A 26,893-nucleotide genomic window follows, 5' to 3' on the forward strand; every position below is an offset into this window, starting at 1 on the left:
CGGAAGTCCGGAAGTCTGTTCGACTTCCAAAATGTTTGGAAACCAAAAGCACAGCTTCTGATTGGCTGCAGGAAGCTCCTGCAACCAGTCGGAAGTCGTGGAAGCCCCGTCGGACATTTGGCTTCCAAAAATAGTTCACAAACTGGAACAGTCATGTTCAGTAGCCAAAACGTCCAAGAACTAAGCTGTTCGAAAACCAAGGTATGACTGTATTGTGTCCTTGTATGCTAGCCTTAACCCCCGTGTTTTTTTTTAATATGGGACTGTTAGTTTATTGGAAGTCAGTTTTGATTTATTTAATTGTGTGCTTTCTTTTTCTTCACTGCAGAGCTGATGCAGACAGAAGTACATCACATCCATACCCTATTCATTATGTCTAAAATATTCAGAAAAGGAATGAAAGAAGAATTGCAGCTGGATCACAGCACTGTGGACAAAATATTCCCCTGTTTAGATGAACTGCTAGAACTTCACCAGCAGTTCTTCTGCAGTATGAAGGAAAGACGACAGGAATCATGTGAGGAGGGCAGTGATAGAAATTTTGTAATTAGCAGAATTGGAGACATCCTTGTGCAGCAGGTAAGGCACTGGGCTGAACAATTTTATTAATTTTTACTCTTATTAACTTTACTGTGCTCAGTGGGACTTACTACTTAGTAAGGACGGAGGAGAAATTTAATTCAGTATTAGTAATCTGCAAGGTTTACAACTTGAATATGTAACTAAGAATGGGAGGAGAATTTTGATCCAGTCTGTGAAGCGAACTTCTGTAATTTGCACTTTGCAAAACAAAATGTCAACCGAAACAGCCATATTTCAAAATTGTCACTTCTCCAAATTTTGCAATGCCTTTCTCCTGCCCGGTAATGTGTACCAAAATGCATATACTAGTGTACACAATAAATGCATGTATTAGTGAAAATAACATACTGTTGCACGCCACTCCCAGAGGTTCCAGGGTTTGGTTTCCTTCGAATGGGGGAGAGCAGAGACTGTGGTGTATTTCTGATATATGATTTATTTACACATATATACAACCTGACCCCCAAGATAGAGAGGTTCACAGCACTAACATCTCGGAAGGTCTTGTGTCTCCCTTGGTCCCAGCCTTGGATTCAGACAGAAGTCAAGCATGGCTCTGTCTCCCTGGCTTCTCCCTTCTTCTAGCCCAGCTCTCAGCTCACGAAACTCTGTGACTTCTGTCTTTCTTACTACCAGCCAGGTGAGGGAGGGGGCCCACCCTTTTGCCCTCTGGCACAGAGCAACTTCCTTTGTTAGACCATACTTAGGTGGTACCTATGGTGACAACTATGACCTTTATATCACAAAGAACCTGTCTAGCTAATTCAGCTGTGGATTCCTCGTTAGATTTTAACCCCAGGAATTACAAGGGAGTCCAGTGTCATGCAGACTAACCCCTTGAAAACACACACACATATGAGGGGGAATTGGTTGCAAAAATGTGAATATTATTAAAAACAGCATACAATATGCTGGTGAACTTTCATGAGGATTTGGGGGTGGGGGGGTGGGATGGCATTTTATTACTTACGTTAATAATGCAGAACATAACCAGTCTTTACTTCTGACCTATGAATGGCTTTACTGATTTCTTCGTATAGTGAATTAGTCTTTGTTAAAAACAATCCTTTGGATACCTTTGGCCACAATTAAATATTTGAGGGGTGGGGGGGTGGGGGGCCTACATATTAGTCTTATAACTTACGTGATAACTCTCCACTGAATACATAAATTGTAGTCAGACATGTGTAGATTTTATTTGATTCCCACTGCCTTCAGAGGTTAGCCATTAATCTGACTGATGTGCACGGCATTGTATGGTTTAGTAGCATTTTCAGTGTAAGGCATTTGATATCCCACGCGTACTATTTTTAATTGCTGCTTTTTATCAGTTTTCAGAAGAGAATGCAAACAAAATGAAGATGATATATGGGGAATTTTGTAGTCATCAGAAAGAAGCAGTGAGTCTTTTCAAAGAACTGCAACAAAATAAAAAGTTTCAGAACTTCATCAAAGTAAGTTGGCAATAGCAGGTGAGTTAGAATCATAAAACTGTAGAGATGAAAGGGACCCCGAAGGTCGTCTAGTCCAACCCCCTGCAATCCAGGAATCTCAGCTACTTCTGTAGAAAAAATGCTGGAATGAATGAATCCTTAATAGTAACATGCCTGAACAAAGCTGGTGTAGCACAGAGGCTCGAGTCTGAGCTGCAAATCAGGAAGTTGCTGGTTAGAACTTTGTGTGCCTTGAATTCACTGGTAGCCCTAAGCAAGTCATTCTCTTTCATCCTCAATCTCCCCCTCCTCAGTCTGTACGATGAGAGATAATGACCATGGGGATACTGGGTCATGTATGTGAAGCACTTTGAACACTTGAAAGTCCTATGCAAATTATTATTATTCATTAATTATTATATAATTAATTTTTCTTTAACAGAGCTTTCTTTTAAAGAACTGAATATATTACCTTGTGCAGGCACAAAATTAATCGGCATAGGTCATTTATGTTGTTGAGCTAAATTCTATTCTAAAAACAGGCCCATAGCTGTAAGTGAGGCTTTAACAAATGTAAAATTTAACAAATTGAGTGTAAAATCAGTTTAATAAATAAACTGTAATAAAGCTTACAAAGAAATCCACATAGTTTCTTACAAAACTTAACAACAAATTCAAATACAACAAAGTCAACGTATTTAATATTACAATAAAATCTAAATTTAATAACAAAAGCAAATCAAGATTAGCAACACAAAGCAAGGAAGCTAACCCGACCCCCTTAGTGCTGAATTTTGCTGTATTCTGATGACCCACAGAAGCCTAGCTTGAATATAGTTCTGAGATCTTCAGGGCTAGGTCTTCTCACTAAGCTCAGAAGGAGCAAAAGAGATATGCTGGACACCACCAAAGATAGTTAGTTGTCCTCTTCAGCATCCCAGGTGTTCCAGCCACTAGTGCTGGCCTTCTTTCGTTTGGATTATTTTTATTTCAAAACCACTACAATAACCTTTCAAACTATAGTAATAATTCAAACTAGTTAATCCGTTGAAGACCTTGTTTTCTATCGACCAGGTTGATGATGCAAACCCTAAAACTAAGATAAGTAAAAATTACCTTAATCTGGCAGGAGAGATTCACAATGTAAAAAAGAGGGGGGGGGGAAAGGTATCACAGGTAGGAATGCTTATTTACATAAGTGTTATAGTTGCATTCCAGAAAGCATCTTCCCCCCTGGATGTTGTTGGACTCAACGCCCATCAGCCTCGGCCAGCATGGCCTATGGTCAAGGATGATGGGTGTTGTATTACAATGCCAGATGGGAAGCAACGGGTTAGGGATGGCTGCTCTAATGATTCACTGACTTGGGGAACTTATCATATCCTTCAGAACAATTCAGTTATATAGTTAGTTATCTTATTGACTGCATCATACAAATGTTGTAGCTAGATAAAGAGAATAGTATGAATTTTCATTGGATTTAATCAGAAAAAGAGGACCCTGTTAAACATAGGCTAAACATAACCTGCGTATCAAATACATCAAATTCTATCTGTTTTTAAAGCTACGGAACAGTAATCTTTTGGCTCGACGTAGAGGAATCCCAGAATGTATTCTGCTTGTTACTCAAAGAATCACAAAGTACCCAGTTCTGGTGGAGAGAATATTGCAGTATTCCAAAGGTAAGCCATAATTTTAATTCACATGCCATCAGAAATTCTCAAGGTTTGCTCTGTTGAATAACACTAGGGGCACCAAAGATTTTTCCCTAGTTTCTCACATTGTGAACAGGAAAATATCCACCTAAAGTAAACAACAGGTGGATCAGAATTTCACGTCTCCCTTCCATTTGCTTTTATAGGAACCCATTTCGTCAACGTGTTTTTTTCTTGAATGAAAGCAGTGGCAAGAACTGGCCTGGTCATTATATCTTCGTCACATTGATTATTACTGGGACCCAGAAGGGCAGAAGCCATATTTTCAGTAATACAAAGCAAGCATATGTTGCATGGAAAAGAATGCAGATATTAATTCTGGAACAGTTATTATCATTATATGTGCTTTCGTCTCAAACCACATACACGAAAAGCCTCAGAACCACATATTTAATTAGAATTTTTTAGGGTGGAATTCATAGGCCATGAACTATGTACAGAAATAAATTGAAAAACATGCGCTTGGGCATCTCTTGTGAAAATCCACTCCAGTTATTTGAGGAGAAATGGTTTCCCTTCTTTGCTTATACAGAGAGTGTGTGTATATATTCTTATATTTGTGTATATATATTTGTTTGCTTTTCTATAGAAGGAACTGAAGAACACCAAGACTTATGTAAAGCCCTTTGCCTAATCAAGGATATGATTGCAGCAGTTGATTTGCAAGTCAATGAATATGAGAAAAAACAGAAATTGATGGAGATTCTCAGTAAGATTGAAAACAAAACATATACCAAGCTGAAAAATGGCCATGTTTTCAGGAAGCAGGATCTGATCAAGAAAGAGAGGACACTTCTGCATGAAGGCTTAGTCTATTGGAAAACGGCTACGGGACGCTTCAAAGGTACTTGCAGTTTTAAGTTCCTTGCATGCTTTTGAAGAATTGTGTGTTGTTATTTCTCTTTGGCTTCTAAACAGGAGACATGGGTTTCTGACACAATGGCATAAAAAAGTATTCTGCAGGAAAAGATGTCTCATATTTAGGCACTGATCCATATACATGATGGAAAAGAGAACACAGTCTTCTGGTTTGCCTTTACAGATTTGAAACACTGAGTATTAAACAGATACTCACACCATTTTCTTATATTAAATTTCCTCCTAAAGTTAAGATTGTTCGATCATTTATCCCTTTCCACAAAAATAAGGAAAGATAACAAAAGTAGTTCTGGTTGTAACATATTTGACATCAGTGGCTTGCTTTCTAATGTGATTCTTAAATCACAGTTTTGAAGAGCTTTAAACCTCCTCAAAACTGTGGGTTTAAATGTATTTGTTTTTTCACATATTTATATTCTGTATTTCAGGTTAAAGCCTTCACAAGGCAGCTTGTGAATAAATACAATATGTCAAACAATATAACATTATAAAAAATGAAGTCAAACAAAGCCATCAATGGAAGGCGCAGCAAATTAAAAATATATATTTTAAATCCACTTAAAAGCCACCAATAAGCAGGCATTTCCTTTGGAATTTGTGCAAAGGGAATTCCAGAGTTGTGGGGCCATCACTGAAAAGTCCCTGTCCATGGTGCCCACTAATCTCATGGTTCTTAGTGGTGGGCCAGAGATCAAGACACTATGAGATTGATTTCAGGGCAGGCAGTCCTTCTAGTAAAGGTAGCCAGACTTCAGGCTAGTGGGATATTTGTGCTGAGGTCCACCAGTCTGAGCCAAGTCTAACAGTGGCAAAGACAAGGCAGAAGTCAATAAAAGTATTAAGTAACTGGATGTTTTTGAGCCTACTATATGTGCAGCCTAGAAATATGTGATCAATACTTGAACCAAGCTCACAAATTATTTCCACACAAATGTACTCCCAAGCTATTTGCAGGATGGGGAGAGAAGGCTATTTAGTTGTTGTTGCTGCTGTTGGACAATTGAGTCAGAAACCCTTCTACTATAGGTGATCTACTACAAATCTCCTAGCAATCTTCTAGTAGATAATGATTTACCTTCTTCCCAGCCTTGGTTTAAGCAATCTGGTCCCAAACCATTCACGTGCAATTTACTTATTTAAAGTAAAGTTTCTGCCGAGGCCTTTGGTGGGGAGGGCAGGGGAGAATTTCCTTGAATGGTGAAGACCTTGGTAAAAATTGTTTTATCTTGAGCCTAGTGCTGGAAAATCAGTTGTAAGGCAAGCATTCTATTTGTTTCCCAAGATAAAAGAAGAAATGTTTTAAAGTCATTTTTAGAATTTTAATTTAGTCTTAGTGATTTAGATGTAGGTGCCTTTCAGGCATTTTTATTTATGTATTTTAATTGTGTTTGCTTCCATTTTTTTTATTTGTTATGATGAAGTAAGAAATTAATTGGTGATACTTATTTCCTTTCTTTTTTGAAAGATATATTAGCCCTCCTTCTAAACGACGTGATGTTGTTTTTACAAGAAAAAGATCAAAAATATATTTTTGCAGCTGTTGTAAGTATGATTATCTAAAAATGTTAATTTCACTTTTGTATTATATCGTGTAACAATGCCTTTATCCGGATTTCTTCTTTTGGTACCTGCATGTTAGTTACCGGTATATCAGGGTTTCTTTTTGGTATCGGGTCTAATCATAAAACCCTTTATCAAGGTTTATTTATTTCAAACATTTATATGCTGCTGTGTAGTTTAACAAAATCCCAAGTATGCTGTGAATAAATACTTTTTTTACACAAGGGTTAAATACTTTATTTATAATATGTGAACGTAATAAACACTGGGCATGATCCAGCCAAAGTTATGTATTTTAAAGCCCAGTGCATTTAAATAAAGAGTATCCTAAGTATCTCACCCCAGAAGTCTTGGAACATGGTTATTATTATCCATTCAGTAATAAGAGTTTTTAGTATGCAAGAGACATTTTACCAGTGCATTCAATGATTTTATTCTGCAACACAAGCCACATTAAAGGAAAATGCAAGGCACATTCAGTAACATGAAAAACCATGTGCTTTCCCGAATAAAGCGAGTTATACTAGTCCTGATAGATACTGGTATCTGCAAAGACCTGCAGTGCATTTCAAACATAATTGTTCTCCCAAAGTTTCCATGATTAAAAATTGCTCTGACATTCTACTGACAACACACCCTTTTACTGTGGCCTTTGACACCTGAAATGTGTGTTTTCAGGGCCTGCCCTATTCCTGTGACTTTAATCTGTTTTAAATTCTTAATTTTAAATGTTTGTAACCTGCCCTGGGACCTGCTGTTGTAGGGTTGGTGGTGGTAGTAGAAGTAGGAATAGTAATAGTAATAGTAATGATGATGATAGTAATAATAAATACTTTGTGGTTTCTTCTGTGTAGGACCAGAAACCTGCAGTTATAGCCCTCCAGAAACTTATTGTCAGAGAAGTAGCCAATGAGGAGAGAGGGATGTTCCTGATTAGTGCCTCGTCTACTGGGCCCGAGATGTATGAAATTCATACCAGTTCCAAAGAGGAACGCAGTCATTGGATGAGGCAGGTTCAAGAGGCAGTGGAAAGGTACAGACAGACCCTTTCTGCATTGCTTTCTTTAACATTTTTATTTATTTATTTATTTATTTACTTGAGTGTAAATCATGTCTAGAAATGCTGGTTCAGATTTGATTTTGGTTTGGCAGATTTTCTTTTATCGACATGATTTTCTTAAGGAGACATATACAGGTAGCATGGGAGATCATTAAACTGTAGTTACCAGTGATAGAAAATACATAGCTGTTAAGGCTGCGATCCTGAACATGCTTAAGCGCCAGTAAATTCCATTGAATACAGTAGAACTTGCTTCCAAGTAAACATTCATAGGATTGTCCTGCAAGCTTATTTGCTTCATATTGTGCTCCATTTTAAAAAAATGAATCAGTTGTCACATTTCACTTCACTTCACTTTTAAGTTATATACTGCCTTTCTATATTACTATACACAAGGTGGTTCACAGCAACAAAATAATCTGATCCAATACATTTTCTCTGAGGTTATTCTTCTAAACATGTCAAGACCTGGAATAGCCATTGTGGAATGACACAAATTGAGATTTTGCATATACTCTTAAGTGGAAAGTGCATATGTTTTGCTTCTTGTGCTGCGTGTGTGTCTGCACATACACACCTCTATTTATACATTAATTGCCTGAGAGGGAAGGAGAGAGAGAGTTGGCCGTATTCTCTTTGTTTACATTTCACCCAGTTGTCCAGAGGAAGAAGGAAAAATGAGTGAATCTGATGAGGACCGAAGAATAGCTGAAGCCAGAGCAGCCAAAATTCAAAAATGTCAAGGTATGGTATTTGCCCTAGTTCTCTTGAGATAAAATGGCTATTTAAAAAAAAATGCTTGGTGTAAAGAACACCCATCTACCTTGAGCACAAGGCGTGCCTCCGACATTCACACCTGTGTCTGCCGCCACCCCTCAGTTCACCCTGACTTCTGAGTAATAGGAGCTGCCAATGGCATTCCAGCAGTGGGGCACCTCTGGCTTGCAGGCAGTTGACAACAAAGACCCTTTAGTCTACCACCTTCACAGGACTCTTTCACAAGCCCCTATCGCCACATGGGAGCCATTTCTTCATGGTAAGGTACCACATGACAACTGAGTGAGGTTGCACCACTGAGAAATGGCTGTGGCTCTGTGGGAAGGTATTCTGACATAGATGTACAATGTCTCTTTAGTGTTCTGGGCTTAGCACACTAGCGTGATGCAACTGTTGAAAAGCAACATTATAATGATAATTATAGACAAAAAATGGAACAGTCAGAAATCAGTTTCATGTTACAGAAGCCAGATGAGGTCTCCCCTCCCAAAAGTGATTCAGCATACAGAGTAGTAAGCAATAGCAATGGTGGTTGTTGGCCTAATGCATGGATTTGTATCTTGGCAGTAATTTTGAGTAACCAGGACCAACAGATCTGTAGCTACTTAGAAGATAAGCTGAATATCTATGCAAAGCTTGGAGACATGAGTGGCTTTGAAGATGTCCATGTAGAACCACACCTGCTCATAAAACCTGACTCTGGAGAAACACCCCAAGTGGCCTCACTCCTGGCAGCTGCTCTCAAGGAAGGTAAGACTTCATCCATGGGCATCCCACTCTTCCCTATGGGCATGTCCTCTCCTTTGTTGCTTGTCACACTTTCCCACATTTTTGTTTGTCTCTTGTAAAACCATCACATTCAGTGACTACTGTGTGGTTGGTCACTATAGTACAACAGCTGCTATTAAGCTGTGGCTCAAAGTACCAAAGTACCAGTTATGTGAATCTAAACCTGGGGAGCCAGCATCAAAGTGCAAAAAAGATCTCTCTCTCTTCATGACCCTTTCTTGATATGGGAGAAAGACCTGTTTCGCCTCTGGTGTTCTAGACCCAGGCTTTAAAAGACGGTTGGCTAAACTGTGGCCGTCCAGATGTTATCAAACTACAGTTCCTGACATCCGTAACCATTCACCATGCTGGCTTGGACTGATGGGAGTTGTAGTCCAACAACATCTGGAGAGCACAAGCTGTTTTAGGTAAAAGGTTCAGGAGAACAGCCTTCTTGCTAAATCTGTCACATCATCAAATTTCTACAGTGAGTTTTCTGATTCATTACTCAGTTTGTTCACTTCAGATTTTAAAAAAACATCATGCTTATAAGCTGCTCATTAGAAAGTCAATACACCAATAGAGGTTAAGGAATGCAATGTAAAAATAACTTTAAATGATTCCAATAGTCACTCATAGTTGTTTCACATGGAGAAGAAGAAATAGTTCATAATTGATATAAGGGAAGCATGCATTCACCAGCATTAATTAAAGGGGGATACCTTAAATTATTGACTGAAAGCCTAAACTTACTTTCTTTCTACAGCGGAAAACCTCCATGCGGCTGTAAGATTATCACAGATGAATGAAACAGACCTCTCAACAGAAGAGAGTACTGAAGAATCGAGCATGACAGAGCGTCTTGGTGAAGCTGAAGACTGTGAATCTTTCACTGATTGTTAGTAAGCACTAATACCTTTTAATTGTCCCAATGCTAAATTTACCATGCTTCTTTCTTTAATCCTTTTCAAAATGTAATGCAAAACAGGATCAGCAAAGAAAAGTGCTTCATATTCTGTATCCTTACTTGGGGCCAGTTCATCCAATAAGAGGAATCTCCACATAGGAGTCATTTGTGGAAATACGTTTTCAGGACTGTCCTGTAAATCAGTGGCAAATTTATATTGCTTTTAAAATATTTTCTCTTGTTCTGTGTTGCAACTTCACTAAATAATCTGATGTGTAGTGTGCGACTTTCTGATTTGCTTGAGTGATGTTACTCAGATATTTACAACTATCCCTTTAAAATGTGCATGGCAATTTATTTTAATACCTTCTATTAACATTTATTTTTTAAAGGACAGATATTCTGATGAATGTTACAGTACAGGATGGGGCCAGTTCTATATTGTGGGCTGCAGCTGTCGTAGTAATGTCTGCTAGGCCTCTAAACACTTGATGTGGTAGTCTCCAGTTCAAGCACAAGCTCCCATGGTTTATAGAGGGTGGGGCTGTATTAGTCACAAATGTGTTTACAATCCTACATACAAACTACAAGAACACTTTGATAAATCACGTGGACAACCACTATTAGGCATGGATGCCTCAGTAGTCTGCATGACCCTGTCTTCCACCCTTGAAAAACAAAAGTAAAATTATGCAAAAACAAACACATAGATTTGTGTATCTTTTCTTAATTTGCATACTTTATGCACATCACAAAATTCCTGTGGCACAGAATTACCATATCAGTTGTTGTTGTTGTTTTAAAAAACAAAACAAAAATCAAGAGAGCTTGCTCAGTTCTCAGTTGCATCTATCATTTATCTATTTGTTATTTATTTTGGTTTTAAAATGTCAAATACAATTGATTTTTGAAGATAGTGCAGAGAGACAAAAAGCTGAAAATGCAGGTATCACAACTGGGATAGTAGAACTCAAGAAAATGAGTTGGAGAAGTGGGACAAAAATGGAAAAAAGGAGGAAGATAGAAAAGTGCAGGGGGAAAGCTAGGAATAATTTATGCTGAATAGTTACATGCGTGATGCACTTAATTTTGTACATCTGACTCCTGTCTGTTCCTGATGGTTAAATCATTAGATACAGAACTGAAGGGAGAGAGAGAGCCTTGTGATTCAGATGTCAATGATGCAAGCAGCTTCACAGAAGCTCACCTGCTGGATCAGGTAGGCTACTGGATGAACATTCTGTCAAAGCCACGCACACGGCGTTTCTGTTCAGGAATATCAAGGCGCCAAATCTGATACACGCAGTGCCCAGTCCTTTCCCCCTGGTTATCAGCTTCTACCCTAGGGGTGGCGAAGCATTTTCAGCCCAATGGCCACACTCCCCTCCAGGCAAATTCCAGGGGTCACATGCCAGCGGCATGCGGAGCCAGAGGCAAAAGGGGGAAGAGCAATACGCGTTTGCGCATGATCTTCTTTTCCACATTCACCCATTCCTTTCCATTCTCTGTCAAGGCAGCCGATAAGCCTTGTCACAGTTCCAGGTTAGTTCAGCCAGGCAAATATATACAAGGAGGATGTGAAGCAGGGCTGATGGGGGGCAGCAGCAGGGGGCAGCTTGGGAAGGTTGTGACCTGGGGGAATCCTGAGGGCCAGATAGAGCAGCCTGGGGGGCCTGAGCCCCCCCATACTATACCCCTATTGCCACCTTCTCCAGACCCCCTACTTCTTTTTGCCACTTTCCTTGCCTGAGCAATTTAAATAAGCAACCACCTTAAACAATCCTTAAATCCACTTACTTCTTTTGTACCAAGAATGAATGCATGATTAATTTTGTAGCACTCCATTTCTAGCACACTCGATTGCTTAAAAAAACCACCCCACAACCCCCTGACATTTGCAAAATGCAAGTATTTAGACATTGTAAGAGACTTACCAGAAGGTGGCAGTCTCGGTCTAGTATAAAAAAAAAAGCTAACCTCATTGTATGTTTGTAGGAAGGAAATGCTGCTTCTGCGCAAACTGAGGTGAGTTGCTTTCATTACAAAATCTGCTAGTATTGTTTGCCTTGAACTTACTGTATTTTGTAAACAACAACAACAAACATTTCTTTTCTTTCTTTAGATTGTACAGACTATCCAGAATTTAACCCGCCTCTTGTACAGCATCCAGGTATTGATGTAATTGTGTGTTTGTTGCCCACAACCGCTATCTTTTTATGAGAATTAGAATGAAACAAATATTTTGGCAGAAATCTGCCTGTTTATAGCACCACCTTCTCTGGATTTTATCCTGGTCCTGGAAAGTATGGTCCTGATCCCATCCTCACTGTGCAGGGCCCAGCAAATGGAGGTACAGAGCTGTGCAATGGCCCCTTGCTAGTTGCAGCAGGCAGGGGAAAGAGTAGCTCATGCGTGGGCTACTGCCGGATGTCCTGCTAGCTGGAGCAGAGGGCATCCCATTGCCATTCCGTTTCCCCCCTTGCTTCTGCTTTGGTGTTGCTGTTGGAAGTAGAATGACCAGATGCAAGAGGACACCTGTATCTTTTAAGAGTTGTGCAGAAGAGAGAATTACAGCAGGAGCAGTTTGCAAAGTGAGCTGCACTTGCTGAAATTCCCTCTTCCACACAGCTATTAAAGGTGCAAGAGTCCTCAAGGCTGGCCCAACTGTGAGGCAAATTGGGATGATTTTCCAGGTCCAGAGATGCCTCACATCGCAAGGCTTCTACTGGGCTATCCTCCACTCTGCCTCCACCCTTCCAGAAAAAAAATGTCAAGATGTTTTGTTTCATTTCAACTTGGGTACTAATTTAAAGTTACTTGTATGCTTCCTTCTGGCAACTCCTGCAGCCGAGCTGGAGCCAAACATATTGTTCTGCTTTCTTGTGGACCACTGAGAGGGGAGTCTTTGTTATCTGGGCAGTCCAGAGCCTCCATGCACACTGCCCAAGCTTGCACCCCAGGGAGCTCACATTGGTGCTGTCAGTGCAGCAGTTCGACTTCAGCCCCTGGAGGCACACTCCATTGTCTCTCGAGACAGACGGATGCCAGCCAATTGAAGTCACCACTTCCACCACACTTCTCAGTGTTTGTCTTTACTCTTACATAAATCCGGGTCTAACACAGGAGTGGCTGGTGAAGAGGGGGAACCACAGCACACCTGTGCACTACCAGAAGCAGCATCGCTGCCATGTATCGGGGGGGTGCAAGGTGATGGGGAGGTTGGTGCTATGTGTGCACACTGGCAGAAGCCTAGTTTGGCCCTGTGGATGTGCCTGCAGAGTGCTGACCTCCCTGCCACCTCACTTTCCCTCTCCTCTCCAGTTAAGCAGCCGTGACACCACAGCCGGGAGGTCAGGCACATGGAAGTTCCCCTGCCTTCCCCCCACACCTGAGCTAGCAGGGCATATATCCATTTGATAGCTATATCATTGTCCCGGCTCCCCTTGGAAGAGGCACACAAACTCAAGAGGCTGATTCTTTCTCCAAGCTTTAATGTTCAAATTAGTACAATACATTTGCAAAACAAAGGGGCAGCCAGGAATACACATCTCTATACACAAGGATACAGCAGGTGAGATGGGTTTTCAAGTGAAGACGCTGATCCAACAAGGATATGCCCGGTGTATCCCTGTTGTAAAGGAACGAGGCGGAAACAATTTAGCCAGAAAGCGGTTCTGTTTCTTAGCAAGCAACCTGACGTGCTTGAAGTCTGGACCATCTGTTCACACCTCTTGATATCTGTGGGATGCAGGTGATGGGAGATGTGTCCCTGTCTTCTGAGAGGTGGAGGGGTCAAGCACAACAACCTTCTTTGGACAGACGGGGATAGACTCTGCGTCTGACTCCAAAGGTGGGGAGGGTGGAGCAGTAAGCACAGTGGGAGCTTCAGAGCCAGACCCTAACAGATGCGCAGAGGGATGTAGGGCCTCGGTGACTGATGGAGTGTGAGAACAGGTTGAGGGAAATTCACCCCCATTTGGATCCTCCCCAGAATCGACAGTATCAAGTGCCCCTGGATCAGGCAGTGACCTCCCAAGCTCTCTGGAATCTTTCCTAGGGTCCCCCCCCCCAGCTGTGGTCAACCCATGACGTTAATTGCACCTGTCCACTGGGAGTAAGGTTTTAAATGATGTCCCTTCCATTTGCACCTCAAGTCTAATGGAAACTGATGCTATGTTTGTCTTTTGGGGAAAAGGCAGCCGTAACCATCCAGGACAGCCACATTGAGATCCATAAGCTGCTCCTGCAGGAACACGAAAGGTCCAGCTGGAGTCCCAGCTTCCGTAGCACCTCCCTCCCGGAGCAAGAAAAGCACCGGAACTTCAAACCCAAAGAGGAACTCGCGAATATCCAGAAGCTGCAGCACCAATTCCAGCAAGAGCAGCAGCGCTGGCACCGCGAGTGTGAGCAGCGGCAGCAAGAACACGAGGCGAGAGAGACCTGCTTGCTGGAGAAGGAGAAAGAGTGCCTGAACCGAGAGGAGCTGCTTTGCAAAAACCAGGGAGAGCTGGACGTCCAGCTGCAGGATTACCAGCAGAACCTGGAGAGGCTCAGGGAGAGCCAGAGGATGGTGGGGAAGGAGAGGGACACAGTCAGGCTGCAGCAGAAGATCTTGCGCCACTGGAAGCACAGCCGCCAGAGCAGTCTGCCTGCAGTGATCTCCCCAGGGAACAATGAGGTAGGCAGCATCTTCTCCATTACTTGGGCTATCTAGCACTTTCCCTACTTGCCTGGCGTACATTAGCTTAGGGATCATCACCAAAGCCCTTTGAGGGAGGACAGTTTCATTGTCCCTGCATTGCAGAGGGGATGCTGAGGCTGAGAGAGAGCCGTGTGCCTCTGAACCAACCTAGCAAGTTCATGGCTGAGGTGAGGTGTGAACAGGGACTTCTCTCTCATCTCATTCTCTCCACTACTGCATTTGCCCCACTTACTGTATCTTGTTTAGGGCAGCCTTGGCCAACCCAGTGTCCTCCTGATATTTTTGGACCCAAATGCAGGCTGAGGCTGATGGATATTGTTGTCCAAAACATCTGGGGGGCACCAGGTTGGTGAAGGCTAGTTTATGCCATGAACCACCCTGTGAAATTTAGTAAATAAATAAAATAGCGAAACAGGAAATCAGAAAAGGATATTGGGGAAGTACTAATGGTTGAGATGACTGATTCGAGGCCAAGGCCTTTTTTGCAACATCCCTACATCTATGCAAGTGTGGCGTTCGTACGGAGCCCCCAGTCATCTCACGGATATTGACCCGTACACCACTAATCTAACACCAACCAGGTCCTCCCCGGTAAAATCACTTCCGTCTCAGTCAGGTTCTCAAGGTAATAAAGAAGAGTGCATTTTATTTCAGACACAAACAAACTTTTACAGCATTCCAAACGTCATTACTCTTTACTTTCTTAGTCCTATTTTCCTCTCTCTATCTCTTCTACCTCCCCTCACTCAAGAACCCACTGCCCTGTCTCTCTATTTCCAACTGCCTGCCAACTGCTTCTCCAACTGCCTTTCCCAACCAGCCAACCCACTAAAACCAACTAACTACCCACCAACAACTCTAACAAACCTCGGGCTAAGCCTTTTATACACGTGTAGGCTCCGCCTCCAGCTTTCCTATTGGTCTACATTTTTAACCCTTTCTTTCCCCCCTGTACAGACAGGCTCTAAACGAATGGGCAAACACCACAGCAAGTATGAGTAGTACCATTCTGACAGGCCTTGCTGTTTAGAGAAGAGAGGGTGATGGGGAGCAACCAGAGAACAATCCTAAACATGTCAATGCAGAAGTAGGCTTCCCACAGAAATAGGTTATATTTTCTCTTGCACCATGTAAGCTTTGCTTCTCTAATTCTCTTCCTGGAAGCAGATGGATAAGACTGGTTTTTCTTACGAATCTTTGCTCTTGGGGGAAGCTGGTTGATGATACCAAGGAGTGTATCGTCAGAGGATAGGATAGAGCTTTGAGTTGCTTAGATTTCCCTTTTTATTTTCTTTGCACAGATCATGGGGCACATCCAGTCGGACTGTTTTTGTGGTGAGAATTCAGTCTTCCTAAATGAAGCCATAGTACAGATGTCATTAAACCGCCTCAACAGATCAAACTCATCTCTAGTTTACCAGGACAGTGTGCGTGGCGTGAACCTGCCAAATTCAGATTTAACAAGGACTCCTGAAAACCAGGGCAAGCTCAACATGGACATTTCTTCCCAGCAAGCATTCATGGGTGATCCCTCAAGATCCAACAGACTCTGCCATCATACTCTCTCCTTCAGCGCAGGTCACACAGATGCTTGTAACAATTGTAAGTGATCATTTAATTAGCTATATCTGGTGAGCGAAATTAGGCAAAAAGCCGTATTCCAAATGTTCTGTGGTCTGGTGCAGATTGGAAAATCCTGAGACTCCCTACTTAACCTACTTTGGTTGAGCTTCTGCCTATTATGGCTGCTGAGAGAAGCATGAACTCAGGACTCCTTTCACCCAAAGTGAGAAATATACTAAGGACCAGCACTTGACGGTCCTTGTTAGGCAATGCTTGGCCCCTGGATTCAGAGGGTGGGTGGGGTGGGTGTAGCAATGTAATATAATAGCAGGCTGCTTTGAAAGTACGAGGTTGTAGCTGTGTGTAGGGCAGCGTTTCATATGAACTTCAAACTCCCATCAAATTTAAGAAGTATCTGGTTGCTGTTTGTGGATAAAAGGGAGAAAACAGTTCGATATGCTTAAGAAGAATTCAGATTGTGACTGTGGAGTGCTTAAAGAAAAGTAAATTAGTTGTTGACTTCATGGCAAATTGTTGTTTTCGGTACAGAAACTTTATGAAGGGCCTTGGGGCAAGTTTCTACAACTGCAAAGTGGAATACTAGATATTACACGCTTTGATGAAAAGGCATGTCAGTCAACTTAAGAGCAGGACAGAAAACGAGTGAAAGGAGATTACATTCATGCTAGGCTAATCATTGTCTTCTCTTGTGCAGATAAATTAACAACCAATTTGGATAATTAGAAAAAGGAAGGAAACGAAAGCTTATATCAATGTGCCTTGAAAACAGAATAAGTTCTATTCAATTGACATGTCTGGCTGGATGCTCAGTGCAGTAACCAGATATTTAGCTGAAGACACGGGCTGAAAATGAAGCATAGGCATAGTTAAAAACATAATGGAAATTGGTACTTTTAGATTGCCAAATGAACAACTTTAACATTTATTGGTATTCAGCATCTTGCTATGGTGTTTGAACTGAAAGCTTAAGAGAGAGAGTTTATTGTGATTTATGGGTTTTATAAATGCTTTATGTACATATTTATGTAGTATAAATTAGATTTTCAGAATTACATAAACACAGTGTTGCAATGCCTAAGGAGCTCTCCATGTGTTGGTTGTGCAGCTTTCCGAAGCTGAGTTGAGTTCTGCAGTGCTGAAAGGGGATGGAAGCTATTTAAATAGGGCTACCCTTAACAGAAGAATTCAAACAGAATTCATACATTTTGTTTCCTAAAACTGAATAAGGCAATTTAGGCTGAAAGAGAGCTCTGTCCCCATGTAGGCATCTTTTCAAACAGGACATCTAATTCCTTGTAGACTTCCTTTAAAAAATGTATGCTACTAAATCCATGTATAGCAGCGTATCTCCCAGTATCCCGTGACATGCTTTTTCTTTCTTTTCTTTTTTTAAAATAATTTTTATTGATTTTAACATATAAATTATAAAATGTACCACAAAACTTATCACTTATACAATCTTTTTAGACTTCCATCAGCACCTCTCATGATCCACCATTTTAACCACTTCTTATGCATTTCTTAAATTTATATTGCCTTTACATCTCTTAACAAATCATCCTTCCCCTTCTCCATTTTTGCAATACTTCCAGTAATACTCCTCACAAAACTTCTTGCAAATCTACAAACGTTGTCTGCTCTTCACAAATACTTTTCAAATAGTCCGTAAATTTACTCCAGTCTTCCGTGAATTTCTGGTCCCGCCGATTTTGAATCCTTCCTGTTAGTTTACCGTGACATGCTTTTCCATTTCTGGGATTGTGCAGTGTGTCCTCTGCTGCATTTTTCCTGTATCTCCCAGTGCTGCTGCCCTAGAACAACAAAAAATGGGGGGAAAGATTCTGGGATGCACTTTCAAACAGGGAAATAGACTTGCAAGACAAGGTTATGTCAGTCTCAGCCCAGAAACTTTGCAAGCCATAGGATTGTGGTTACGCCGGCAGTTCTGTGGTTGGGGTGGCATGTAGCTGCTGCGGCAAAGCAAAACTGTACAAGCCAGTTGTGCATTGCTGCACAGCTAATGTTAACATGATCCCACCTTTTCCAGCCAATGTGGTGCAGCTTAAAGCAGCTTTCCTCAACCCACGTGCTCTCCAGATATTTTGGACTACATCAACCCAGACCATTTGCCATGCTTTCTGGGGCTTATGCATATTTTAGTCCAAAACATCCGGAGTTGTACCCAACAAAGTTGTCCCCATTAGCACCAGGATATCTGCCTACACAATGTATCCTCTCATCTCCTTGCACCCCCGTAATCTGTTCTGGGGGGTACCCAGAGCCGATTGGGGAATATATGAAGACAGCAGGGAGAAGGTCCCATTGCACAGGCAGAATTCCTTGCACTGACAGGACAACATTGTTTTATGCAGCCCCTGGCAGTATGTCTTTCTGTCTATGCATTTAATTGAACAGTACTAAAATTTGCAGGTAAACGTGCTGTCTAAAGAGCAGGTGTTCGTGCTGCCCATACACAGATAGAGCACTGTGGAAGTATCTCTGTATTATTTATTGGTGATGGTAAATCTGAGCCACGTCTCAGACCTCAGAATACAATGTTTCATGTTCAGCTGTAATAAAGCATCAGTTGCAGGATTTTTAGTGGAAATGAATCGGGGGGAACATCTCTTGGGGAATAACATCCCTGTTTGTTTAAGACAGATGGCAAATTGAATTAAGTCATATGTCATTTCAGTCCCAATGTGCAGAAACATTATAGTCACATGCACTGGGAATATTTCAACCAGCAAAACTATTTCTATAGGGTGTTAATTTGTAGTGGATCCCGCTTTTCATGCTAATCCTCATTGAAAATCCTTCCTTCAGTCATTCAGGTTAGCCTCAGTGGATGAAGCAATATTATGCAGCTTTTATCATTATGGTACTGAACGACATGTTAGCTGCATAGACTTGGCTTATGTAAATAGAGGATTTCCTGTGCAATTTTAACCTTCCATTTTCTAAAGACTTTTAAAACATTATTTTTTTTTAAAAAAAGGAACTAAGAAAGAAAGTTAAACTAGTATCTTGTTTCTCTTGGAGGGAAAGGGGCTGAATGATCATATTGTGGTTTTTGAAATGCTTTCTGGCCTCTTTACCATAGCAGCCCATTAGGTGTTTGCAAAATGTATGACTTATTGATGTGGTATGAACTATTAACTTTTTTTAAAAAAAAACACAGCACAATGAGACAAAGCTGCCTCAAGTGCATTTGCAACAGCAGTTTCAATGATGTCAGTATTTCAGAGGGAATCATTAATTGCCCTTTAGGCTGAAGAGACAAAGGTAACCCTATATTTTAATGTATTACAACCATGTACATTTGTTAAGATCACATTATATAGAAGAGCCATGTGGGCGCGCATAGAAATTATTCATTTCCCCTCAGCTTTTCTTACACTGCAGATTTTAGTCTACATATTTTAAAAATCACCCAGAAAAATAAGAATCATGTGAACTTAACTTATCCCTTCCTTTCACACTGCTGGGTTTTATTAAATTACGGGTGAATCGATTGGCATGCTTGATATATCTGGTTGTATTATAATCTTCAACAAAAGTAACACAACCAAGATGAAGGATTTTATTCTGTGATCATTTCAGAACTGTTCTTTGTCACAGAACTAATAAAACTAGGCTGTGGCATGATCTGCTTAATCAGCTGTGTTTTGTAGAAGGTTCACAGCACAGGAAAGAGGCATGCATAGTTCTAGAGAATTTACTAAAAAACGCCCCTCCCCCCCTAGAATTCCTAGGTTAACTTTACACAGCAAATTCTCTAATCTTGATAACTAGTTCCTGAGCATGTAAATTGAGAGTACAGTGGTACCTTGGTTTATGAACTTAATCCGTCCCAGAGGTCTGTTCTTAACCAAAGTGTTCTTAAACCAAGGTGCACTTTCCCATAGAAAGTAATGCAAAATGGATTAATCCGTTCCAGACTTTTAAAAAGAACCCCTAAAACAGCAATTTAACATGAATTTTGCTAATGAGACCATTGATCCATAAAATGAAAGCAATAATCAATGTACTGTACTATAAAATAAATAAAACAGTATTGTAGATGATAAAAATGAAAATTAAACTTTTTCTTACCTGCACTGATAATAGTGGGGTGCTTTTATCCATTTCCGCAGTCACACAATCAATCAATCAATCAATCAATCAATCAATCAGTAGCTGAACTGGGATCCACACAGATTCTCCCCCCCCCCCCCCGCCGATGTGGGAAATGCTCCCTAGAGCATGTTCCTCCCGCAGCAGCATGGGGGGGGGAGTTGCGCGCCCGCAAACCAGCTGGTTTGTGGGTGCACAGCTTCCCTCCCTTGCAGCTATGGGAAACGCCGTGATGACCCCCTTCTGCGCTGCCGGACAATGAAAGTGTGGCACTCAAAACAGAAGTGCACCCCCAAACGGAGTACGCTCGGATTCCCAAAAAAGTTCGCTAACCAGAACTTTCTTCCAGTTTTGAAGTGCTCATGTTCCAAATAGTTCATGAACTAGGCTGTTTGTAGACCAAGGTACCACTGCAGATACATCAGGGTAGATATGAAAGTTCTTTGGCATTGCATCTGTGTGGTAGGCCATCACTTAAATTTCCAAACGCGTATGTGCAAAATAGCCCTTATTGGACAGTGCCATAGGTAAAGCTGTACTTTTTTGTAATATGAAAGTTACATAACTCAAGGGTGTGATTACCATTATTTTTTCGGTTTTTAAGGTTAAACTTGCTGCACTATGTGTTGCTGGGCAATTGCTCCACTTATTTCATCTTTCCTGAGTCCCTTATACAAAGTGTTATGAAGTGTCGGTTGGCACTGAGGTCTCTAGTCCAATGCTAAATAATGAATACCTTCTGAGCCTACAGAATATGCCTGCTAGGTTTCATTGATAATGCCAGTGAAAGTTATTGCACCTTACAAAAGTGGCTCTGAATATTCCCAGCACTGGGATTTCAATTGCTGTTTTTCTTGCGTGTAAACTCAAAATAGAAATTGAGTGGTATTTGTATGTAGGTGGCTGGCTCTAGGCCCTAGATGACCAATTGCCTGAGAACCTCTATTACGTAACTGTTGAAAACAATGGGTGAAATATTGAGCGGGGTTTTTTTTTTGCCATGTCTTCAATAAAATTTGATAAGGACTCAGTTTGCCGGTTGGCCTGTTCTAGATCTTTCTGGATCTGCTTTAACCACCCGATTGCCATTTTGTCTTTTAGTTAATTGTTTTAAACATAAAAAGCTTCACGATCAGTGAAAATAAGACTCATCTTATGGGAAAGCTAGAGAGAATGCCGGAAGCAAGCTGTAAAAATGCAAATTGTTGGGATAGAAAGATATGGTGGAAACTGGTTTCTCAGATATTACACCTTTTAATGGGAGTAGTATCCATAGGTTTCTTTTAATAGTTTATCAAAGTTTTATGCACACTTCATAATGCACTTTAGAACTTGGAACAGATATACGGTGAATAAATAATTCATCCTAATGGCTGGGGAAACCCTTTGTGGACTATGAAATTTTAGAAAATAGCAAGTAGGCACAATATAATAATAAAACCATGATACTTAGTCACAAAATGTACTTAGCTCGTTTTTTAAAAAATGCCATTCAGTTTCAATTATTTATGTTAGTATTTTAGGATATTCCAGGAAATGTCCTATTGTTTTCAGTATACAATAAGGAACTTGGGTGCAATCCTGTTGACTTCAGTGCATTTTACTATTTGGCTGGAGTCCTGAAAAACCTTGTTTTATGACAGCCACACTGACCTCAATAACCCACTCTGGAGTGGTTTGAGGACCATAGGGTTGAGGGTTCCCCTCATTAAACTTAGAACACTTTTTATAGTCACTTCTGAGAAAGTTGTACTATTGTTGACATTTGGGGTATGTATGTGTGTCTTAACATTTACGAGTTACTTCCATACTCAGAAACCCAACATAATTTTTCACTAAAATAATAAAATCCATATAAAAACATAAAAAACAGGAGCAGCACAAACAAACATGCCATAAAAAAATGGTACAAAATACCATCACTAAAAATGGCTGGCTACAAAAAAAATTCAGTGTTAAACAGCCAGCCATTCAATAAATAAGTAGTGAAAACAGTAGTGAAAAATTAGCATTTATAGAACCTGGACCAATATCAGCAGCAACCATATCACAACCTTGACCTGAAATCTTCCCTGGGTGGCTCCTGCCCTGATGATCTCTTGCTTGTGAGCCTCCTGCTGGCCATTGACTGTGCTGGAGTAATTGGAGACTCATGGAGATACTGGAATAATGGGATTTTGGTGTAAGCCAGCAATTCTGCATTTTTACAAACTTTGGGCTGTATCAAATATTAGTTCTGCAAGGAATATTGAAATCGGCTTCATTAATTTTAGTGGGTCTACTTTGAGTAGAACTTAGTTAGATGTAACCCAGTGTGATTAAATCCTTTTAAACACGTAACTATTGGACTCAAATCCACAGGGAATGCAGGGTTTCTGATTGTGGGGAGATTTCTAGATGGATTTGGCTGAATCTTCCGGCTCAGTGCCAGAAAGGGAGCGGTGGAGCAGACAGGGATGTTGCTGGGTGGTGGCATGTGTCTTCTCATGGCCCCTACTTGTTTTAAGATTTCCTCTACAGATATAATGATGGAAGGCTAGAGGACTTATGTATATTGTTGGGAGAAACTATGATCTAAGGGTTGTGTGTTACCATGGCAGTGATTTAGGTTCTACTACTGAGAAATAAAACCCAATCCTTTTCAGCTGCGCCAATTCCAGGCATGGACAGCTCTGCCATAAGTTGAGATACAGGGCAGTGTGAACAACGTCTGTGGCTGCAGAGTTAGTCAACAGTTGTGATTTCAGATCAGGGGGTCAAGTTCTCTGTCTTCTTTATTTTTTCTGCTTTAATGCACAGACTCAGAAAAGCTTATGTGCTGGGTATTGTGATCAGCAGGGCATCCCATGGCATGGAAAGCCATCCCCGCACCCTGTGATAGATGTATAGAGCTACATTTAAACATTCCCCAGTTCATTCCTTTATTATTACTGTTATCCCTTATTGAAGCCCAGCTGTGTTTAATGAGCTGGAAATGAAGCAAGCCAATAAAACATGTGTTCATTGTTAGACGAATAGCAATTGGACCATGTGCATGCGTGTGATTGCACAGCCAAAACTTCAAAGCTTAATATAAAGGCAGTTTAATGGAAGGGGTCATACTTAATGAATTTGGGGAAGCAGGAAAAAGCCAGCTGGTGGGCAGTGTCCATATGAAGGTGAGGCCAAAGGTGAGTCACGTCACAGCAGAGCAGGGTTTCAAGGAACACTTAAATTGCTCTTGCTGGTGTTCATTGTGCGGATGAAACACACATTTTCTTTAAAAACCTATTTCCAAATTCCCCGAAGAGCCGTTTGTAATCTGCGCATTGCGGAAAGATTGGTTTGGGCCTAGGCTCTGGTAAATTTCTCTTTAACAATTGCTATGGGGTTTAATTGCAGGTCACCTCCAAATGTTAGTGACATCAAAATCCACAGCAAGCATTGTATGGCAAACCGTGAGCTTCAAACATTACAGACTTACACAATGGATTTTTTTCTTTCTTTTCAAGGATCTTCTCTAGATCCTATAGAAAATATTCAACATTTGCATCTGGAATGCTGTCCAAATTCCATGCTCTCTAATCATTAAGTCACTCCACACTGTGCTAGGACTGTGTCCTTCTGTTCAAAGAACATATAATTTATTTTCATTCATTTTTGTTTGATTAATGCAGTCCCCTTTTCTAGCACACAGACGCACCTCTCCTCTCTCCCCCATTGCAACTAGCCTGCCATAACTGTCCTGCAAGTAGTGGCAAAAAAGCAAAGGTGAAAACATATTTATCATTCCAACATGCTTTGGACCTTACTGGCCCCTTTTCAGGACAATTCAGGAAATAAAGATTTGACATTTAGATGTGCTGCCTTTTCTTTTCTTACACTACCTTAGGACGGCCTTGCCCCCAAAGCTTTTAGCTTGTATTTCTAATCCCTTTTCTGGGATTCCTATTTTTAGCTGCTTTTTGTTCTAGCTGCAGCAAGTCTCCCACCTGCCTCGCTCGCTTTTGTACGATTGTTAAGTTACTGAATCAGGATGGGGGCTGTTGTCATGGTAACGGCAAGAGGCAAGTTGCTTCCGATTCTCCGCAGAAATAATGGTCCCTACACAGCCTTAGGGCCAAACTGCACATTGCGGGAGACATGGAATGACTTGAAAATTACACACCTGTTTTGCACTTTCTCCCCTCTCTCCTGTAATGTGTGGTTTCCCTCCCCCTCCCCCCTCCCCCCGGCTCTTGCCCGTGATGTGATATCTTCACGCTGTGCATTTCCCAGGCCCTGCGCAACATCATTAGCTGCTGATGCTGCCAGAGGGCTTGACAGCGTGATGGGTAAGCGAAGCCACATTTGTTAGGTAAAGAGAGTAGAACGTGACACAGGGAGGCTGTCACCTGGGGATTGCACACGGATTACAAGTATGTATGTTGAGTGCACATAAGGAGAATGAGATGCTGCCCCTATTCCTAAGACTGATCAGCACAACCTCCACAACTGAGAACTCTGCCAAAAGCAGAATTCCTTGATTGTGCTTACTGTATAGATGTCAGTTGCCCTTACGCAAATTATGCTGAATGCATTTAGGCTGGAAGCAGGGCCAGTAGATCAGTGCTGCTTCCCCACCACATATGCATGTTTGCAGTGCAGTGTAACATATGCGCATGACCAGTGATGTTTTTCTAGAAAAAGAGGCGCCGGAGCTCAGCATGAACGCCTCCCTTGTTCTCTTAGAATGGCAATGGTGCCCACCTGAGAGGTGCTGGAACTGAGCTGAAAAACGCACACACTGTGGGTGACCCTAGTGTCTACTCCAATGTGCTGTTCGGCTGTTTGGTATAATAAGAGTTCCTAATGCAATATGGCCAGCAGAGGGAGAAAAACGTTCTGTCACTCACACGAGGCTAGAAGCTGACTGTGGAGGAGATGAAATGGGAGATGGGTTTTCAGGAATGCAGTGGGAATGGCAAGAGTTGGATGCAATTATTACTCACTTATTAACAATTTCTCATTAAAAAAGAGCTTCATCTCCAGATGAGAAGCCACAGCTTGAAAAAAAACAACACAAAACTATCCAGCAATGTTCAGTTGCGTGATTAAAATAACAAGTTAACAGAGATTTGAAACCACATCAAAAGCCAATTTTCCTTTATAAACAGTGATATTTTAATAGTTTCTTTAAAAACATTCCATCTGTTTAGCAGTGAAAGATTAAAAAGGCAGATCATTGCCAGGCTTACAGCCAGTGGGGGCCCATTTATTTTTGTGCCAGCTAAAGACTTGGTCCAGAGACCTAGTTTTCTAAATAAATGGGAAGTAAAAAAGAAAGCAGCCATGATGCTTTTTTCAAAAGCATGCAATAAAACAGGGTCAAGCATGTCAGTCTTTGAATTCCACGTGGGTTATATCACTAAAGGCTACAGGTGGGGAGGGATCACTGAATGTGATCAGAGACTGAATGTGTCTCTGTAGCAATTAAATTCCATGCACATAGAAAACTAGTACAGTGGTACCTCAGGTTACATATGCTTCAGGTTACATATGCTTCAGGTTACAGACTCCGCTAACCCAGAAATAGTGCTTCAGGTAAAGAACTTTGCTTCAGGATGAGAACAGAAATCGTGCTCCGGCGGCGCGGCAGCAGCAGGAGGCCCCATTAGCTAAAGTGGTCTTCAGTTTAAGAACAGTTTCAGGTTAAGAACAGACCTCCAGAACAAATTAAGTTCTTAACCCGAGGTACCACTGTATAAGCAAAATGTTTAAATAATTCTAATCATAGAGTTGTCGAGTTGGAAGGGCCCTGAGGATCATCTAGTCCAACCCCCTGCAATGCGGGAATGTGCAGCTGTCCTACACACGGATCGAACCTGAAACCTTGCCGTTATCAGCACCAAGCTGCAGAAACATTATTAGCAGCATTAGTAAAAATGACGTATCTGACTCTAAAGTTAGGGCGAGCTGCACCTTTTTAAGAAGGCCATTCCACAGATGCAGAGCCACCACCAAAAAGGCTCATCCACATGACCCCATACTATGCATCTCATTAAATACAGTGACTGCCAGGAGAGTTTCCTCCACTGATCTTAATGCACAGGCAGGTTGACTCAGAGGAAGGCATTACAGTGGTGCCCCGCAAGACGAATGCCTCGCAAAATGGAAAACCCGCTAGACGAAAGGGTTTTCCGTTTTTGAGCTGCTTCGCAAGACGATTTTCCCTATGGGCTTGCTTTGCAAGACGAAAACGTCTTGCGAGTGTTCTGATTTTTCCCCGCTACCCCCTTTTTCTAAGCCGCTAAGCTGCTAATAGCCTTTTAGCCGCTAATCCGCTAAGCCTTTAATAACCGCTAAGCCTTTAATAGCCGCTAAGCCTTTAATAGCGCTAATCCGCTAAGCCGCTAATAGGGTTGCTTCGCAAGACGAAAAAACCGCTAGACAAAGAGACTTGCGGAACGGATTAATTTCGTCTTGCGAGGCACCACTGTATCTCAGATACTTTGGACCCAAGCTAGTTTTTATGTGAAGGAGCATTCAGTCATGGGATCCCAGTGGAACAGACCTGGCAGAAGTCTTTCACCTCAGTGAGCACCCAAATAGTGCTGCATAAGGATGGGCAAATCTTAACAATTCCATACGTGTTTTGCAAGTACTTTCCCTAATGTAAATGCATCTGTGTCTGTTATTTTCACCACAAATAGCTGCATTTTTACACACACTTTCCCCTAATTATGTACCCTTTGTACATTTCTTTGATGGGAGGAACTGCATTGCAAAATTGGAAGTGTAAATATTGAAATATAGTTATGATTCATTTCCAGCATACTTTCAGGAAGTTAA

The 26,893-nt window shown here is 41.3% G+C and overlaps 1 protein-coding gene across 3 annotated transcripts in view; it reads left to right on the forward strand.

Moving 5' to 3' along the window:
- The window catches only part of ARHGEF28 (Rho guanine nucleotide exchange factor 28), a 129,750-nt gene that overhangs the window by 88,674 nt on the left and 14,183 nt on the right, over positions 1-26,893 (forward strand). For all 3 annotated transcript variants that reach the window (XM_083465146.1, XM_083465147.1, XM_083465148.1), the window contains exons 22-35: positions 329-579; positions 1,914-2,036; positions 3,580-3,697; positions 4,320-4,574; positions 6,075-6,151; positions 7,024-7,202; positions 7,885-7,973; positions 8,574-8,756; positions 9,541-9,672; positions 10,815-10,900; positions 11,677-11,706; positions 11,804-11,851; positions 13,877-14,359; positions 15,685-15,985. In XM_083465146.1, the coding sequence (XP_083321272.1) occupies positions 329-579; positions 1,914-2,036; positions 3,580-3,697; positions 4,320-4,574; positions 6,075-6,151; positions 7,024-7,202; positions 7,885-7,973; positions 8,574-8,756; positions 9,541-9,672; positions 10,815-10,900; positions 11,677-11,706; positions 11,804-11,851; positions 13,877-14,359; positions 15,685-15,985 (2,355 nt within the window). The remainder of the gene's footprint in view (positions 1-328; positions 580-1,913; positions 2,037-3,579; positions 3,698-4,319; positions 4,575-6,074; positions 6,152-7,023; positions 7,203-7,884; positions 7,974-8,573; positions 8,757-9,540; positions 9,673-10,814; positions 10,901-11,676; positions 11,707-11,803; positions 11,852-13,876; positions 14,360-15,684; positions 15,986-26,893) is intronic.

The sequence above is a fragment of the Podarcis liolepis genome, assembly GCF_965112155.1.
Source record: "Podarcis liolepis genome assembly, chromosome: 11".
NCBI classification, from domain to species: domain Eukaryota; kingdom Metazoa; phylum Chordata; class Lepidosauria; order Squamata; family Lacertidae; genus Podarcis; species Podarcis liolepis.